This window comes from Nelusetta ayraudi, unplaced genomic scaffold (assembly GCF_046127955.1).
Source record: "Nelusetta ayraudi isolate G7.1 ecotype Tasmania unplaced genomic scaffold, CSIRO-AGI_Nayr_v1 ptg000160l, whole genome shotgun sequence".
Classification (NCBI taxonomy): Eukaryota; Metazoa; Chordata; class Actinopteri; order Tetraodontiformes; family Monacanthidae; genus Nelusetta; species Nelusetta ayraudi.
The window spans coordinates 586388-603616 of NW_027466210.1; the positions used below are offsets into that span (position 1 = coordinate 586388).

Sequence of the window (17229 nt, forward strand, 5' to 3'; positions counted from 1 at the left end):
TGAGCAAGCTTGTACTTGTTGCTTTTTGAAATTAAGGGGCGGCAACAGCCGCGTGGCTAGCTGCGAAACAACGTTGCAGCTAGCCAACGTTGTTTCGCGTAGCTAGCTGTGAAACAACGTAGCGCGAAGCTAAATAATGTGACGAGGCTGATAAAATTGCCGATATCGCAGCAACCAGGCTAGTCTCTGGCAGCAGCCATTGTTAACAGCTCATAGTAGCTTCCTCTTCTTCTTGAGCAAGCTTGTACTTGTTGCTTTTTGAAATTAAGGGGCGGCAACGTGGCTAGCTGCGAAACAACGTTGCAGCTAGCCAACGTTGTTTCGCGTAGCTAGCTGCGAAACAACGTTGCAGCTAGCCAACGTTGTTTCGCGTAGCTAGCTGTGAAACAACGTAGCGCAAAGCTAAATAATGTGACGAGGCTGATACAATTGCCGATAGTCTCTGGCAGCAGCCATTGTTAACAGCTCATAGTTGCTCCCTCTTCTTCTTGAGCTAGCTTGTACTTGTTGCTTTTTCAAATCCATAAACAGTTGATTTATTAAGGAGTCATCGGAGGAGTCACAGTGTTAAGATTGTCGGGTGAAATTTCAGACCTGAAACCAGAGCCGCCCAGCTGCAGGGGCCAAGGTTCGGTATTTACAGACAATCAATGCTTGCCTTGTAAAGTATAAGTCATCCGGGATTGGTTGTTGTTGTTTTTGGGGGCCGGCGAAATGACAAAGCACAAGTTGCTAACCCTTCATCTGTATGCCGGCGTGGCTCGGCGCTAAAAGGGCACCGATATGATTAACACACTCCTGCCAGTGTGTCCAACAGTGTGGCGCTTCACTCCGCCAGGCTTTTATCCCTGAACACACTTGATAGGCCCGGTAAGTACGTCTTTTAATTTCCACGAGGCGCTGTGACATCTGCTCCGTTTGTCTGTCACGGAAATGTCAATAACGGGACAGGCAAGCTCTTGTCTAAAGGTCCTCTCCCCTCTCTTCTTTTTTTCTTTCGGTGGCTAATTATTTTTCCAGTAGTGAATAATTAAGAGCGGGCCTGCCAGAATAAACAAGCCCTATGAATGCTAATCGTATTCAGAGTGTTTTTACACGGTCATGTTGTTTCATGTCTGCTCCGCTCATTTATCCGCCGCGCGCCTGTGTTCCTCCCGGAGCCGCGCCGGCACCCCCGCTGACACCGCTAATGTGCTGAGAGGTTTAAGCTCCTCGTCGACTGGAATAAACTGCCGCGAATAAAAGGGAACTAAACTGGCGCTTCTTTAGGAGCTGCCGAGAGGCAGCTTCCATCTTTCTTTTGCCATCGTCTGGCTGCTCCACCGTGGCAGCCATGCCATTCACGGCTAGCGGCTAGCGGCTAGCGACCAGCTGCCGTCGCTAACTGCTGGATGGTTTAAATGCTCGCGTAATGTTTACATGTCTCGCGTCAGCTCTCCCAAGGTCGCAACCGCTGGTGATGTGACAACATTGAAAAAGGCCTTGCAGTCCAAGATATGGAAAGGTTTCCCAACCTCGGTTTCCAACAGTTTTTTTTTTCTCGTAGTAAGTTGCAGCTCGTTGATCCTTGACTCTTTTTCAATGTTTTTCTTTTTCTTTTTCGTCAGCGGTAAAAGAACTGCAATGTGGAGGAAACGCTTGATGTTCGCAAGCTGCATTTTACTGGGGCTGCTTTTGAAGGTCAAGGTCAAAAGGCTTTTGCTTCAAGATACAAAAAAAAAACAATCCAGTTGCCTCTAACTCGCAACCTGCAAGAACAAAGGTGAACTCAACGACTCGGAACTTTCACGGACATTTTTACCGAGGCTGAAAAAAGATTTGCCAACAGAAGAAGTTCAGGCTGTCGCATGACCGAGGGCTGCCCGATCTGGAATCGCCACCGCGGATGGAAGGACGGACGGACTGTGCGACCACTCGAGGGGCCGTCCACCGTCCCTCCTTGGCAACAACAAGAAGCACAGGGACGGACGCCTCTCTTTTCCGTAGCCTGCAGACTTCCGTTCTCCGCGTGGGGGTCACTTTGACGACCGTCAGAGCAGGGTTTCCTTTCTTCCCTCCCCCCAAACTCAACCCAAACTTTTTCCTCGTGTCCTTTGCGAGGGGAAGGTGAGAGGATGGGAGGTGTGGGGCTCTGGATCAGGGGGAGGCAGATGATGGATTAACTCCTAGTTTCATGGGACTCGCTGGGGTGCGAGATTTTGTGATGAAGGATGAGAGGCTGAGATGTTCTGCAAATGTTTTTTTTTTTTTTTTCAATGGCTACGACCACAAACCATCCTGATATTCCCCACTTTTGTTCCCAACCTCAGTTTAAGGGAAAGAAAAACGAGGAAAAGAACACTCCTGACTCCTCACTGCTCACTCCTGACTCCTGACTGCTCACTCCTCACTCCTCACTGCTCACTCCTGACTCCTGACTCCTCACTGCTCACTCCTCACTGCTCACTGCTCACTCCTGACTCCTGACTCCTCACTGCTCACTCCTCACTCCTGACTCCTCACTGCTCACTCCTGACTCCTGACTCCTCACTCCTCACTCCTCACTGCTCACTCCTGACTCCTGACTCCTCACTGCTCACTCCTCACTCCTGACTTCTCACTGCTCACTCCTCACTCCTCACTGCTCACTCCTGACTCCTCACTCCTGACTCCTCACTCCTCACTCCTCACTGCTCACTCCTCACTGCTCACAGCTCACTCCTGACTCCTCACTCCTCACTGCTCACTCCTCACTCCTGACTCCTCACTCCTCACTCCTGACTCCTCACTGCTCACTCCTCACTCCTGACTCCTCACTGCTCACTCGGGCTCATGAATGAAATATACCATCCATGTTTGATGCGTGTTGAGGAGAGCCGAGGAGCGGCTCGCCAAAGACGAGAGGAGCCTCCCCCCGCCCAGGTGGACCCTCCGCCCACGCCGTCCAGACTCCTCCCCCTTCCGCGCCACGTCAGCCCGCCGGCAGCCGAGGCTCGGAAACGGATCACTTTTTAAATCATTCATGAGCACTCCCCAGAAAAGAAAGGCACGCAGAAAGCGAGAGGAGGGGCGGGGGGGACCGGCGGCGGGGGGGGGAGCGAGCGCGGCGTTGCTCCTCTCGCACGCCATGATTTACGACGCCGCGGTTGCAACGGATTTGATAATCACAGTTTATTTTCCCTCAGCAGGGGAGAACGGTGAAGTCAGCGATTTCGGGCCGCTTTCATTCCTCCTCTTTTGTTTCACAAACACCTTTTGTTTATTTTTTTTGTGTTTCAGTTCTCACCTCCACGCCCCCCCCCTCCGCCCCCCTCAAGCTCATTTCGCAACTTAAATTCACAAATACAATTAAAATAAATAAATAAAACAACCCCCGCCCCCTCCACCGCCACCCACTACCTCCGTCACTTTGCCTTAGCCGGCATCTGGCACGGCGGGGGGGGGGGGGGGGGGGGATTCTCTTGATACCGCAAACGTGCTTTAAAGCTGAAAAGCATGCTGGGAATTGTAAGTGGGAGAGGACGACGAGGCGGCAGGCGGGGGGGAAGAGTGTCCTTGGGAAGACGGCTCGCTCTCAGTCTCAGCCACATTAATTAGCATCGCATTATTACCAAGCTGGAGCGAGCCGCGGGTTTTGCGCGTTTGCGGGCCAGACTGTCCCCGTCATCGCGTCCGGGGGAAACCCAGAAGTGGCTAAATATGATTTAACACAGGGGGGGGGGGGTATGGTTGGCGACGATTTATTGAGAGGGGGCGGAGCGACCGTCGATCCATGCCCGGTTTTTTCCATCCATCCATCCATCCATCTATTTTCCATACCCGCTTATTCCTGAGCTCAGGGTCACGGGGGGGGGTCTGCTGGAGCCCCTCCCAGCTGTCACAGGGCGACACCCAGGACCAGTCATGGACACAAACAACCATTGGCACACCTGCGCACAATTTAGAGTTTCCAATTCACCTCACATGCATGTTTTTGGAGTATGGGAGGAAGCCGGTAGAACCCGGAGAGAACCAACGCAGACACGGGAAGAACATGCAAACTCCACACAGAACATGCAAACTCTCCACACAGAACATGCAAACTCTCCACACAGAACATGCAAACTCCACACAGAACATGCAAACTCTCCACACAGAACATGCAAACTCTCCACACAGAAGGCATCCCTGGCGCCAAAGTGGAAATTAACAGCTTCCCAAAGTTTGGCGATCCGCCGGCCCAGTTTGTAAAAACACGGCCCTCAGTTACGACGGCTTCATATTTTTTCGCTTCACACAAACCACAAGGTCACATTATTATCAGTTGCAAAAAAAAAACAAAAAAAAAACAGCGCGGGCTATTTTTTAATCTGCGTCGGAGATGAATCCAATTCCAGCAGAAGTAACACATTCAAATGGAGGTAATTAAGCAAAATATGATAATGGACCAACAAACGGAGCATTTTTTTCACTCCCGGCTCTGCTGAGGACTGTCTTTTAAGACCCACCAGCCCACCAGCCCCCCCCAAGTTTTAGTCCTTGCACTAATTGTCTCACTAACTGCACTGCTGTGTTTTGAGGCTCTCCTTCTCCTTCTCCACCCTCCGTGCGCTCGCGCCCCTTTGGCCGTCTCCTCCCGTGCTCCTCCTCACCTCCCCTCCCCTCCTCTCCTCTCCCCTCGCCTCCTCTCCTCTCCTCTCCTCTCCTCGGGCGGCTCTCTTCTCACTCATATGACTAATGATGTTCTTTTGGTCTCAAGGTTTTTAGCGGGATAATTATATTAACCCCTGTCCTCTCGCTGATCCCGGCTCGGCTCCGCTTCCCCGGGCGTCCTCCGTCTCCGCGGTCTCACCGGAATTAGCCCGCTAATGCACACACGGCGGTGCGGGATCGCCGCGGTTCTACGTGTGTGTGTTTTTCATTAGCACGCGTGCTCCTGCGTGGGTGTCTTTGCGTGTGTGTGTGTGTGTGTGTGTGTGTGTGTGTGTGTGTGTGTGTGTGTGTGGGCGCGTGACTTTATGGAAAATTAGTTTTAAGAGGAAGAGGACGCTTCCGCCATCGCCGCCGGTGGAGTAATTGGGGGGAAAATTGCACGACGCGGGCGAGAAGCTAGCGGAGGCCCGAGAGAGGGCGCGTTTTGCAAATAATTTAATAGAATAACATGCCCTCGAAAATAAGAGGTTTAGCGGTTCATGCAGCGGGCACATTGTCTCAGAGTGGCTTCCCCCGCGACAAAGTTTTGCACTCAGACGCGCTTACACACACACACACACACACACACACACACACACACACACACACACCACAACAACAGACTTTAAGAACCTGCAAGATCTTCACTCCTCCCCCGGGGGCTGCGGGGAACTCTCTGGGGGGCCGGAAGGGAAATGCACGACAGGAAGATCCTCCCACCAGAGCTCGTGTCATCAGACTTTCTGTCTGCTCATCACTTTTTCCCCTTTCACCCCCCCCATCCCCACCCCCCGCTCGTTTCTTTAAATAAGAGGATGTATAAGCGCGTCCTCCCTTCCCGGCTCCTGCCTAATTTCCCCTCTCCCCAGGTGTTGCTCTCGGCCGTCGTCTTCATTAAAACTCATTCAGCGGAGGTATAGCGGCTCTGCGGGGAAGATTACACTCCGGTTTCCCCCGCGCAGCCATCGCAGGATAGTGTGGGGGAGGGGGGAGGGGGGAGGTGGTGGTGGTGGTGGTGGAGCAGGGCCAGGTTTTCCCTCCCTCCTCTTGTACTTTTTTTTCCCCTCCTTCCTCTTCTTTCCAGAGGAAGATGCGGCGACGCGCCCGCCCGCTCAGGTGTCACCGCGGCTCCGCATCGCTCAGCCCCGCGTCGGGATGCATGAATATTACAATGCCGGCGTGCAGCAGAGTCTTAAATCAACCACCCGCCAAGTGCCAAATGCCAGTAAAATATGTGGACGAATTAATAAGGATGGGTCGACTCGGGAAGCGAGCTCAGCGTCCGGCGGCGGAGCGGGAGTGACATTCAGCGTCTTCAGAGGACGACAGCGGCGTTCGGGAGAAAATTAGGTTTCTAGGGTGGGGGGGGGGGGATTGTTGCACATGCGTGAGAGCAGCCACGCACACGCTGCCACATGGTGGATAAGTGAGTCAACAAGGTTTAAAAGTCCCAATAATTAATTAATGGTGGTAATTACGGCCAGCGTTCGGCCTCTGATGGCCAGTTAGAGAAAAACTTTTTATTTCACTCCGCTCGAAGGAACCAATGACAACAGAGTGTCTTTTATTTACTTCTTTTTTTTTCTTCTTTTTTTGGGTGGCGCGGGGGGGTATTGAAAAGCTTTCAGTGAAAGTTTGCAAACCTTCCTGTCAGATGGCGAATTCTGATCCAATACGGTAAAGAATCTGAACTTGACAGGCGATTCATGGCAAGTGGCTTTTGTTGCCATGTATATATATATAAAAAAAACAAAAAACAGGTGCAGAGGTAGGGCATGGAAAAACACACAAACAAAGTTAGATCCATGTTTAAAGTGAAAGTGGATAAACAAACGCTGAGTCACAGATGCCAGACAGCAGGAAAAGTGTCTGGCGGAGCGGCAGAGGCGGAATGTGCGGAGCCGAGCGCCGCAGCTTCTTCTTCTTCTCTTGTCATGTGTTTTCCATGCTGCTCGCCGCGCTGCTGCCACCCGCAGGTCAGAGGTTTCGGCCGAGTTCAGCGCGCCGCACGTTCACGCTCCTTCGTCCGCTGCTCCCACCACCGCCGCCGCCACCACGATTCAAAGGCTCGTCGCAAGTACGTGCGTGATCAGTGATCAGCTGACTGTACTCAGGGGCCGTCCGACACGTCGGCCAGTTTTAGGAGCAACAGTAAAAGAGGCAACGGTAAAACCCGAGTGATCCAGCCGCCTGCGAGATTACAAGCTCACCGTGACGAGAGTGAAGCCACAAAATCTCGACTTTTTATCTTTTATTTGATACTCCACAGATGAACCGGTACAATTAAAACAGACTGCTTTCTTTTTTCTTTTCTTTTTTCTAACCAGCAGATCAGGGATGAATTTATTCGCCCAGCCGCATTCATGAAAAAAATAATAAAAGTTTTTTTTCCGGTAATTAAATGAAATACTTTTTTTTAAATTTTTTTATCAGCATTATTATTGTCTTCATCAGCAGAGGAACAGCCGTGGTGACAAAATCCCACGGAAGCTGCACATTAATTACACCTGCAGCTCGGGAGGTCAGCAAAAGCAGGACATTTTTAGCCTGCCGGCATGTAACCCACACCTAGAGCCAACACACACACACACACACACACACACACACACACACACACACACACACACACACACACACACTCAGGAGGACTGTCCCTCCACAGTGCCGACTGGAGAACAGGATGTGCCGGGTCTCCATTATTTACTTATTGTTGCTGAAAGTGGGCCCGACTCCTCTCGCCGCTCTGGATGCAGCCAAGAGCCGACCAATGGGAGCGCGGCTCTCAGGCCCGAGCGTCGGCTCGGCATGCACGCCATGGCCATTTACTGTATCCTGTGTAAATAATTTACTGGCGCGCTCAGCCGCACGCACAACACCCCTCTTTATGCGTCTGCCTTCATCATCGGGCCCTCGGGTTTTTTGTTGTTTTTTTGTTGTGCCAAACCTGCAAATGAAAAGCAACTTTTTTCATTCCTTTTGAAATTAAAACAGGGGCTGAAGCTGTTTGAAGAGGAAAGTCTCACACACACACTGGTGCGCACCGTCAAAGGCGAGCGCAGAGCGTGGATCGCGGAGACACTCAAGGTCAACCTCGCGCTGTGAATAATTGAAGAAGGACTTTTGTTGGAAATTTCACTCGTGTTTGTCTGCGGCCCAGAGCGCTCGGTGACCTACCGGCGACGAGCGTTCTTTGAAAGTGAACGCGCCAGAGTGCCAGCACCGTCCTAGGCGCCCGTGCTAACGTGCTAACATGCTAATATGCGCAACGCTTAATTGGAATTTCCCCCTGCTCATGAATTGTTTTTCACGAGTGCAAAACGGCTCCAACCGCCACACTTTCCACCCATTTTGGTCAGCTTACATATTGATTCAATTGTTCCACGCTCGAGCTGCAGGTGGCAGTGTTTCCGCCCCCCCCCGCCCCCACGGGTTGGTTTGCTGAACGGCAACCGCCACGTGATGATAAACTATCCTTCTGGTTTTTACGTTGGAGTTGCCACGACCGTCTTCTCCGGCTCCTTCCTGTCGATCACGCCGCGCACCGCGTCGTGCGAGAGGCTGCGTCCACCACGCCGCCGCCGCCGCCGCCTCTAAGCGCTTTTTCCCTCGGCGGCTCGCGGCGCAACAAATCTGACGCCAGCCCTTCGCCCCCGGAAGTGCATTTTCAGATCCGGGGCGCGGGTTTGAAAACGTCCCGTAAAAAAAATCAATTTGTCACCGGTTCATTAGTGGGACTTACAGGAGAAAATGCCAGTATAAACACGTCCGTCCTCTGGCTGTCAGCGGCTGCGGCTGCGGCTGCGGCTGCGGCTGCGGCTGCGGGTGAGTGAGCGACGCGTTTGAACGCCGTCAGTGCCGTCGGCTCCGCTATTAATGAGAAGACGCTGAGCGCGGCTGACGGAAGGGTATTAAAGCGCCGCCGCGGCTCCGAACGCGAGGCGCCGCTGTAATTCACACTCAGTGACTGATGACGGCGGGGGAGGGAGGGAGGGAGTTGGGAGGGAGGGATTGACGGGGAGGGGTGGGGGGGGGGGGGGTTATGGATCGCCTGCTTCGTCTGGAGGGGCTGCGAAAGTTCACACGTGAGAGGGAAAAAGGGATGGAGGGGGATGGAGAGAGGGGAGGAGTGTGTGTGTGTGGGGGGGGGCGTTTGAAGTGAGGCCGTGCTGGAAGCAGATCGATGCCCTGCCTTCAGAGGAAAGAAATTTATGAAGCTGCAACATAAACGCAGTCATGTCCAATTAGCCGCACGGAATTTACGAGGCGAGGCGAGGAGGAGGAAGTGGGAGGGGACGAGGTGATAAAGACCTCAGGAGGAGCCAATAGGGCGTGCCGCTGCTGATCAATGATCCCAGCATCCCGCCGCCGCCGCCGCTGCCGCCGCCGCTGCCGCCGCCGCCGCTTCTCGCTCGGCCGCGTTCCGCTTCAGGAAACACCCTCAGGCAACAGTTTGTCCGTGATCTTCCCGGGCCGATCGATGGACGAGCCGGTTCACACGACACACTCGGTCACCTCACTCGCGTTTTAACGACAACAATGTGTGTTTTCTTTTGCTTGCGCCGCTTTTCGGGATACATGCTGTTTAGATAGATGCAAGTTTCTGAAAATCCTCCCGCTGTGATGTCACAAAGGGCAGCGGTCAGTGACAGCAACAGCCAGCCTGATTTCTTCATTGCATCCGTCTTGCTTTTCTTCCTCTTTCGAACTTGTAATGCGTTTAAGGTCCAATAAAGATCATTTAGCAAGAAGCTAATAGCCAACAGCCAGAAGGCTGAAAACAGAGGGTTAAACAAGCTGTTTGCTTGATGTCTGGACAGTCTTTTGGATAAGTAGCTGCACAGCTAAACTGCACTGCAGAAGTCCGAATTGACAAATAAAGAGCCAGCATTTGGATGATTGGGACCTTTCAATGCTACACGCTACATGCTAGATGATGGCTGCTAGCCTCCTACACTGTTGCTTCCTAAACTTTGGGGTGGTTAGACTGAACTAATTCCTCACATTCAGCAAATAGCTGATGAAAAAATTCTTTGAGCCAGCTGACAAGCAGGCCAAGTCTGATGCGGAGGTTGGCTGGACGCTAGCCACTGTCGCTACGGCTACTTTAGCTGTGCACCAACTGCACCACGAGCCCAGGACACCTGCTGCAGCCAGAGAGACACGTAGCAGTACGTTAAAAAAAGAATATAATAATAAATTACCACAATAGTGGAACGGCTCTCTGGTGTAACTTCAGGCCTTGGTGCGTGTCATTAGTGAGGCGAGAGGTAACATGAAGTTCCTGCTGAGGAAAAAACATTCCACACTCATTTTCCCCAACAGACTCCATTGTTACTCCTCCAGGCTGCCCGCAAATAGCGCCACCTCAAGCCGCGGGGTAAAAGAAGGTGAGCGCTGATCCCCCATCGGAGCCGCATCGATGCAATCTGTCATCGCGGATTAGCGGGGGGGGCGAGGGGGGTCCGGGGCTGACCACTCCCCCTCCCCCCACCACCATCCCTCTCTCCCCCATCCACCCCCGCAACGCCAATTTGGCTCTGCTTTTGGGGAGATCACTGGTGCAACGCAGAGCCGGGCGGGGCGGCGACCAGACAGACAGACAGACAGACAGACAGACAAGAGTAGCAAGAACAGGGGGTTGAGCAAAAAAAAAAAAAAAAAGAGTGAGGGACTGGAACGGTTACAGTGGTTGGAATTTGGGAATGAAATGAAGAGCGGGGCGGAGAGCGAGAGAGAGAGAGCGAGCGAGAGAAATAAAAGAGAGGCGGCGATAGCGGCGTTCCCGGGAGAGGAGGAGAGGAGGAGAGGAGCAGGCGTCGACTCCAGTAAAGAGACGGATGAGGCCCCATTAACTGCTGCTTCCAGCTGCTTTCTCAGCCGCGCCGCCCCCTTGATGTTTGTTTGCCTTTCTTATTATTTATTCCACTAATTGCGGCCTCTCTCTCTCTCTCTCTCTCTCTCTCTCTTCTCTCTCTCTCTCTCGGAGAGTCGACGCGACTTCACAGGCGGCGACGGCGAGGGGCCGCACGCGGCCCGCCCTCAAACACGGCCGGCCGTTACGAACTGGACGTTTTGTTCACGCGTGATGAAAAGGAGGAGGGGGAAAAAAAAAACTAAAAAAAAAAACAGGCAGAAGAGATAAATATCTCAGCCTCGCTCTGCGACGTCCGCTTGCCGTCCCCGAGGGTCGACCTCTGCCGCGCGAGAAGACGGATAAAGCAGCAATGTGAGACAATGAAATAACTGCTGGAGAAATAAAAAGCAAAAAGAAAGAAAGGGAAGAAAGAAATCTTCCGCGTCAGCAGGAAGGGGGAAAAAAAGGGGGGAGGGGGGGGGGGACGCAAATCGTTTTAGCCTCGGCTCCCTCCGCGGCGCCACAATCAGATCACCTGACTTCCTGTCCCGCTCCCCCACCGGACAGACAGGTGGCGTCATCCCCACACAGGGATTTTATCCCTTTTCTGTTTTCTGTTCTTTTTCTTTTCTTTTCTTCCTTCCCACAACGTGGCGAGCGGCATCGACCCGCAATCACAGCGGCTGATTAAAACAAGCAGTCGCGCCGCCGTCGACCAGAATACATTTGAATCGCTTACATTTTCCCCCTCGTCCGCCTCGTCTCCTCTTTCGTCCTCCATCCCTTTCCAGCTCGGCTTCTATTTTTGATAAATTCTTCCCAATTTTCTTCCCCGAGGCTGAAATGAAAAATGTCGGGTTTTAACGTTTCAACGAACAAACTTAGAGACAGCCTGTCGCTACCACTGAAAGAAGGATTCTTATCTACAAACATCACGCTCTACAACTTGCCCACTCGTGTAATTAAACATTACTTCTCATAGAAACACTGCAAGTATACCCCCCCCCAATCCAGCTTTGACCCCGCCCCCCCGCCCCCCCGATCCCGGGGGCTGTCGGATCACTCCGTCCCCCCCGAAGCTCCTTTAGAAGAACGAGTCAAACTCTCAGGGACGCGACAGGCGGGATTCGTCGGCGAGGAGGAGAGAGTCGCGGGTGATGAGAAGCGGCGCCGTGTCCGACGCCGTCAGTCACTCAACCCGGGCATTAGTCACCGCCGCCAAAGCGCCGACTGTCACCGCCGAGCGCAGACAAATGCATCAGCGGCCCGACAACAACGAGGGGGAGAGAGAAAAAAAAAGGGAAAGGAAGCGGAAGCACGCACCTGTCTCATTTTCACACGCAGCTCGCTCTTTCACCCACGATGGGAAAAAAACAAGTTAAAAAAAAATAAAAAAAAAATTGGGATATTCAACCAACCAGGGGGGAGGGGGAGGGGAAAATGTGCAGGCAGGATGCGCGGCGGCCTTGACGGCAGATGGCTTCCTCGCCGCCACTTCCTGTCGGCTCGTCCAGGTGATCAAACAGAAAAACGTCGGGAATCGACGGCGCTAAAGAGTCGCAGCGCGACGGCCGAGCGCGATGGAGCGCTGTCATGGCGTGGGCGTGAAGCTCTCGCAATTTGCCAAGAAATTTTTTTTTTTTTTTTAAAGCATTCATTTTCATTCCTCATGGCGAGGAGCGAGGCGAGGGAAGGAACAGATGAGGAGGCGCAGGAGGAGTTTTTAAATATATATATATATATATAAATATAAATAAATAAAAAAAAGGAAGTGAAGCAGTCGTCTCGCCAAAAGACAGGGGCCATTCTTTGAATATTTGATGCAGACGGATGGCTGTGCACTCCAGTGGAACAAACTGGATTGGAGTCCAGCCGCTCATCTGGAAAAGGCTGTAATTTGAAGTCGTGGCTGCAGAGGCTCCTTAAGATCCTCATTTCCTTCCCAGCCACAAAAGTCCAACTTCTGGATCAGCCCACCTGGGTCCAATCCTGCGCCAGCGGTCATTTTGCGCTCATGATTATATCATGTGATGTGGCAAGCGTGGCACGTACACACACACACACACACACAGGCAGAGGGTCTTACCGAGCAATAATTGTCTCAGTTGGTATTATCATACTTTTTTTGCATTTTATTTTCTATAAGATTAAAGGTCACTTTTCTGCATTTAACGGTTCAGTGTTGCACTTCAAAGATGTTTTTACTTCCGTTTATTCACCGTTTTTGAATTCAATATATGTTCCGATAAATGTTGGGAGTCATATTCACTTTTTCCAACTACGCCCGACTCCTATTGAGTGTTGACAAATAGAGAATTTTAATGACCTTTTCGAAGAGTTTTGTCTCGTTAATATAGTGATTAGAAACGTTAAAAAATCACGACGATTGGTAAAAAAAAATGACTGTTATGAATCAATCTGCTGCCTCCGTGGCATTAAATATATGAGGAGAAAACGAGGGTGCGCTTCAGAAATTTGAAGGAAAGCAACAGATTGCCACGCGAGGAAGCTGCACCCTGCCGACGAGCCTCCAGCGCTCGCTTGCAGCCAGGCAACTTGAATCACGTTCAACAACAGTTTGCTTCATTTTTGATAATTTAATTCAGCAAGGGTGGAAATTTTGAAGCTCCTAAAAAAAAAAAAAAAAAAATAATGATAATAATCAAAGGAGACGGAATCAGATGGACTGGCGGCGGTACAAACTTCACTGGCAAACAAACATCAAAATAGAAACGGGCGCCGTCTCCCTGCCAGCCACTTCTGAGACGGAGACTCGGGCCAAAGAAAAATACGCTCTACATTCTCAACTTTACACTGTTGTTTTTCTTTATCTATTTTTTTTTTTTTTTCCGCTCATGAAGTTATTCTCATTTATAGTATCTGCAAACTAGCTTTGTCGCTCCAGTTCAAATACGACTCTTCCTTCCTTCCCAAATGAACCCGGATCTTTTCTAACTCGCGCCCTTTCTGTCTCCGTCTCTCAGGTGCAAGTGTAACCTCCATTCCTCCCAGTGCCTGCTGCAGGACGGTTACCTCCAGTGCCAGTGTGAGCACAACACCACTGGCCAGGACTGCCAGCGCTGCAAGAAGGGCTTCAAGGCCAAGTCCTGGAAGGCTGGTTCCTACCTGCCAGCGCCCAACGGAACCCCCAACAGCTGTACGTGCACAGGACACTCGCGAAAACTCTCAATTGCTCGACAGGGTGCCCCCAGATTAAGGCTTTTCTCATTTGTCATTTTCAATGTTTTTTGATCACTTCTTTTCAATTTTCTTCCCCGAGGCTGAAAATAAAATTTCGCTCTGATATTTGAACGGTCGATTAAAAAAAAAAAAAAAAAAAAAAAGCTCAAAGACTGCGAGCATTTAGAAACAGCCTGCCGCTATCTGTTGAATGATGAGAAGAATTCTGCCTGCCAGCACCTGTACAACTTACCCACTCACGTAAATTAATCATTACCGGTCGCATTTCTAGTATTTTCCCTCCAGCCGGCTAAGTTGAATTTCCCAGCTCGCCTTTAGCTTTGTCTTTGGTTCTCGCCATCTCTCGGGGGATGGAAAAATCTTTATGTAATAGACTTTTAATCTGCAGGCCCTTTTGAAGGCGGAGGCAGAAACCTCTCTCTGGCACCAAGCTGAGTTCTCTCTTCTCGCAGATGTCACTCCTTTGCATCGTCTATATCATGTCTGGTCCCTCCGTCTCTCTTTTTTCCACTCCAACTCTTTTTTTTTGTTTTGTTTTTTTCCCCGGCACAGTTTTAATGTTGCACAGCGAGATCATTTTAATCAGCCTCTTTTTGCCCGTCGCTCCGGGATCGAGGATAAAGAGCGACGTGGCGGGAGCACGCTGCGAGTGGAAGAAGAACTGAAGGCGCGAGGGCTCACAGGGTTGAACCCGTTGGAGAGCAGCGAGCTACAATGAAATAATAATCCAGGCCAGGCCACAGACGTCCACACAAAGTGCAAGACATCCATTTACCTTTTAGAGCGGCGCACCTTGAAGAGAACAGCTTTGTCACCGCCATGCTATTGTTTGTGACCCAGTTCAGCTAGCACGGTCGCGCACACACCCTGGGAGCCCGGCGCAAGCTTTTAAAACTACCGGATCCATTAGCAGAACTTAAAAATTTAAGTGTTTGCAACTTGGCTGTGCTGACACGCTCGGCAGACAGAGGCGGTGGCGGCGGCAGCTCGTTTAGCTATTTGGCCCCCGCAGATTGTTTCACGAACGCCAGGTCAAGTCGATGAAAAATTTAAAACCCCCAATGATTTTCTCAACTTCAAACTGCAGCAGCAGCTCGGCTTCTCACTTCTGCAAATCTTGCTCATCCGTCTTGCCAACCTCCGACAGAAAGCTTTTTCCATTTGCACTTGGTCCATGGATTACTGTAACCAATCATCTCCCTGTAATCGTGACTAAAAAACCAGGGCACAGCTGCCGCAAGGTGCAATGAAAAGCCCCAGCAGCAGACGGAGAAGAAAACAGGAAGTGACAGCTAGTCGAGCTAATGCTAAAGAGTTTTGCTAAGCTGCTGCAGCTGCCTGGAACTGCGTCAAAAGTGGACAATTCTACATTTAGAGGAACAAAATGAGCACATTTTTTGGCGCACGGGACGGTCAAGTGGACACTAATGTGGTCCCTGTGCACCAATAGGAAGCCTGGAGCTGATGGTGAAATAGCTCAAACAGAAGGGCTCGTCCCATCACCAGTGCAGTCCGTTCCAGCGAGCTCTTTACCAGATGCGCTAACTAATGAACACTTTAATCGTTCTGATTGATGTTGCGCCTCCAAGTGGACGGAGCTCCCTCCCCGGAAAGAGTGCGGGGTTAAATTTTGGGAGGACGGGGTGCTAAACACTCCGCTGCGCAGTGTTCTACGACAGGGCCCCTTTTATTCCGCAGAGCAGCTGTTCCCCCCCCCCCCCCCCGGCCACCTGAGTCGCACGAATTGAGGCGGAGTCTCGTCTTGAGGCAAATTGAATGCATAAATAAACTGATTCTCCTCTCCTCTCCTCTCCTCTCCTCTCCTCTCCTCTCCTCTCCACTCCTCTCCTTCTCTTTCAGGTACAATCGCTGGCTCACCCTCCGGTTCTAGTAAGTAATAATGCAAAGCAGCGCGGCAGAGGTGCCCTCCCTCCCTCTCCCCCTCCCTCTCTCTCTCTCTCATCCTCTCTCCCTCTCTGCTTCTGCGCTCCATCTCCGGCTTTCCTCCCTCGTTTTTGTGAAATTCCAAGTTTCAACCCCGCACACGTCGCCTCCCGCATGTCTCCTAAACTCTCCCCGCTCCCGTGCGATGCTCAGCTGGCTCTACAGTCACTCACTCACTTCCTCTCCTCCCCGCCCCCCTCCCCCACCTCTGCATCTCCTGCCGGTGCAGCGGCAGCGAGGGGCCCCGTGTGCTCCATTATTAATAGGCCTCTCTGTCGCTGTGTCCTTTCATCACAGCACATCACACTAACCTGCACAGGAGGAATTCTTCCACAGTTCCACTTTTCCTTTTTTTTTTTTTTTAGACTAAAGACACTGCAAGCGGATGGGATGGGGTGGGGGATTTGAGGATGGGTGGAGGGCCGAGCATGAAAGTGAGTCGAGAGAGGGAGAGGAAAAAGAGACGGAGGATGGAGCGGAGAGAGGAGGATGTTGGCAGATACGCCGGCGTGTTGTAATGCAGTGTGATTCTGGGCGAGGAGCTCGGGGAGGCGGGAATAAAGGGAAATTTGATTAGGGATTCTCTCTGTGGAGAGGCTCTCAGCCTCCGAGCTGTTAGACAGAAACGATCGGCAAAGTGGCAACATCAGCCCTGACAGCACCGGGGCTTTTCTCCACATGGCCGGACAGTGAAAAGCTCGGCTGCTGCTGCTGCTGATGCTGCATGGACGGACTGAGCAATTGGGCTGCACTGCAGAAGTCTGCGCTTCAAAAAAAAAAAAAAAAAAAAGGTCGCCCGCCTCGACTGGGATGCGGGCGTGAGGAAGTCTCATGAAAGTAATCCGTGCAATCTGACAAAAGAAACGGAATAATTCTCGCTAATGGCGGCAATAATGAACTCAACGGCTCCGTTCGGGGTTTTTTTTCTTTTTTCCCCGCTGATCCCGCTGTTTAATTGAGATCCGTCGACTGTCGGCTGTTTGAGCAGTCAAGAAAAGGCATCTGCTGTTCCAGACGCCGCCGACGACGCCGACGAGGCAGAGGACCAAGACAGACTTGAAGCCGAGGATGTAGCAGAGGGTGAAGACCGGGCCGGCGCAGAGTCGGAGGCTGAGCGTCCGTCAGCCGCTCACCACTGGTCCCACGAGAGCCCCGAGGAAGGTGGGCAGGACGAGGCTAGAGGTGTGGCCAGTAGAAGCTAGCGGAACGTAGCGTAGCGCAGTGCCTCCCGAAAGGTGCCATATTACACACGTTTTCATCCGTGTTCACGCCCGAGACTCCACTGGCTGCCGCCTCGCATCAAACAATAGGAAATCAGACAAATCAAACAAAAAGGAAAACGCTAAATTTAGCCCTCTGTTTGCAGCCAGCTGCTAAAACGCCCCCCCCTTCTAGCTAAAGCAAACAATTCCCCCGAGTAACAAAAGCTCGCTGTCATCAAGCTGGGAAAGTTTTGAGTTGGGGTTTTATTTGGTGACACACGAGAGCCCTTTATGATGTCACAAAGGGACTTTTTTTTTTTTTTTTTCAGAACTGTCGTGTGGTGAATTTGTTTTCATAATATGGCGCCTTAAAGACTT

The 17229-nt window shown here is 51.6% G+C and overlaps 2 protein-coding genes across 3 annotated transcripts in view; one reads left to right on the plus strand and one right to left on the minus strand.

Moving 5' to 3' along the window:
* ntng2b (netrin g2b) overlaps positions 1-17229 on the plus strand; it is a 57675-nt gene that overhangs the window by 19728 nt on the left and 20718 nt on the right. Inside the window, exons 4-5 of the mRNA XM_076013912.1 lie at positions 13489-13661; positions 15566-15595. Of these exons, the coding sequence (XP_075870027.1) occupies positions 13489-13661; positions 15566-15595 (203 nt within the window). The remainder of the gene's footprint in view (positions 1-13488; positions 13662-15565; positions 15596-17229) is intronic.
* LOC142880181 (kynurenine--oxoglutarate transaminase 1-like) overlaps positions 2169-17229 on the minus strand; it is a 94059-nt gene continuing 78998 nt past the window's right edge. For both annotated transcript variants that reach the window (XM_076013914.1, XM_076013913.1), the window contains one exon: positions 2169-2179. The gene's annotated coding sequence lies outside the window, so the exon portion shown is untranslated. The remainder of the gene's footprint in view (positions 2180-17229) is intronic.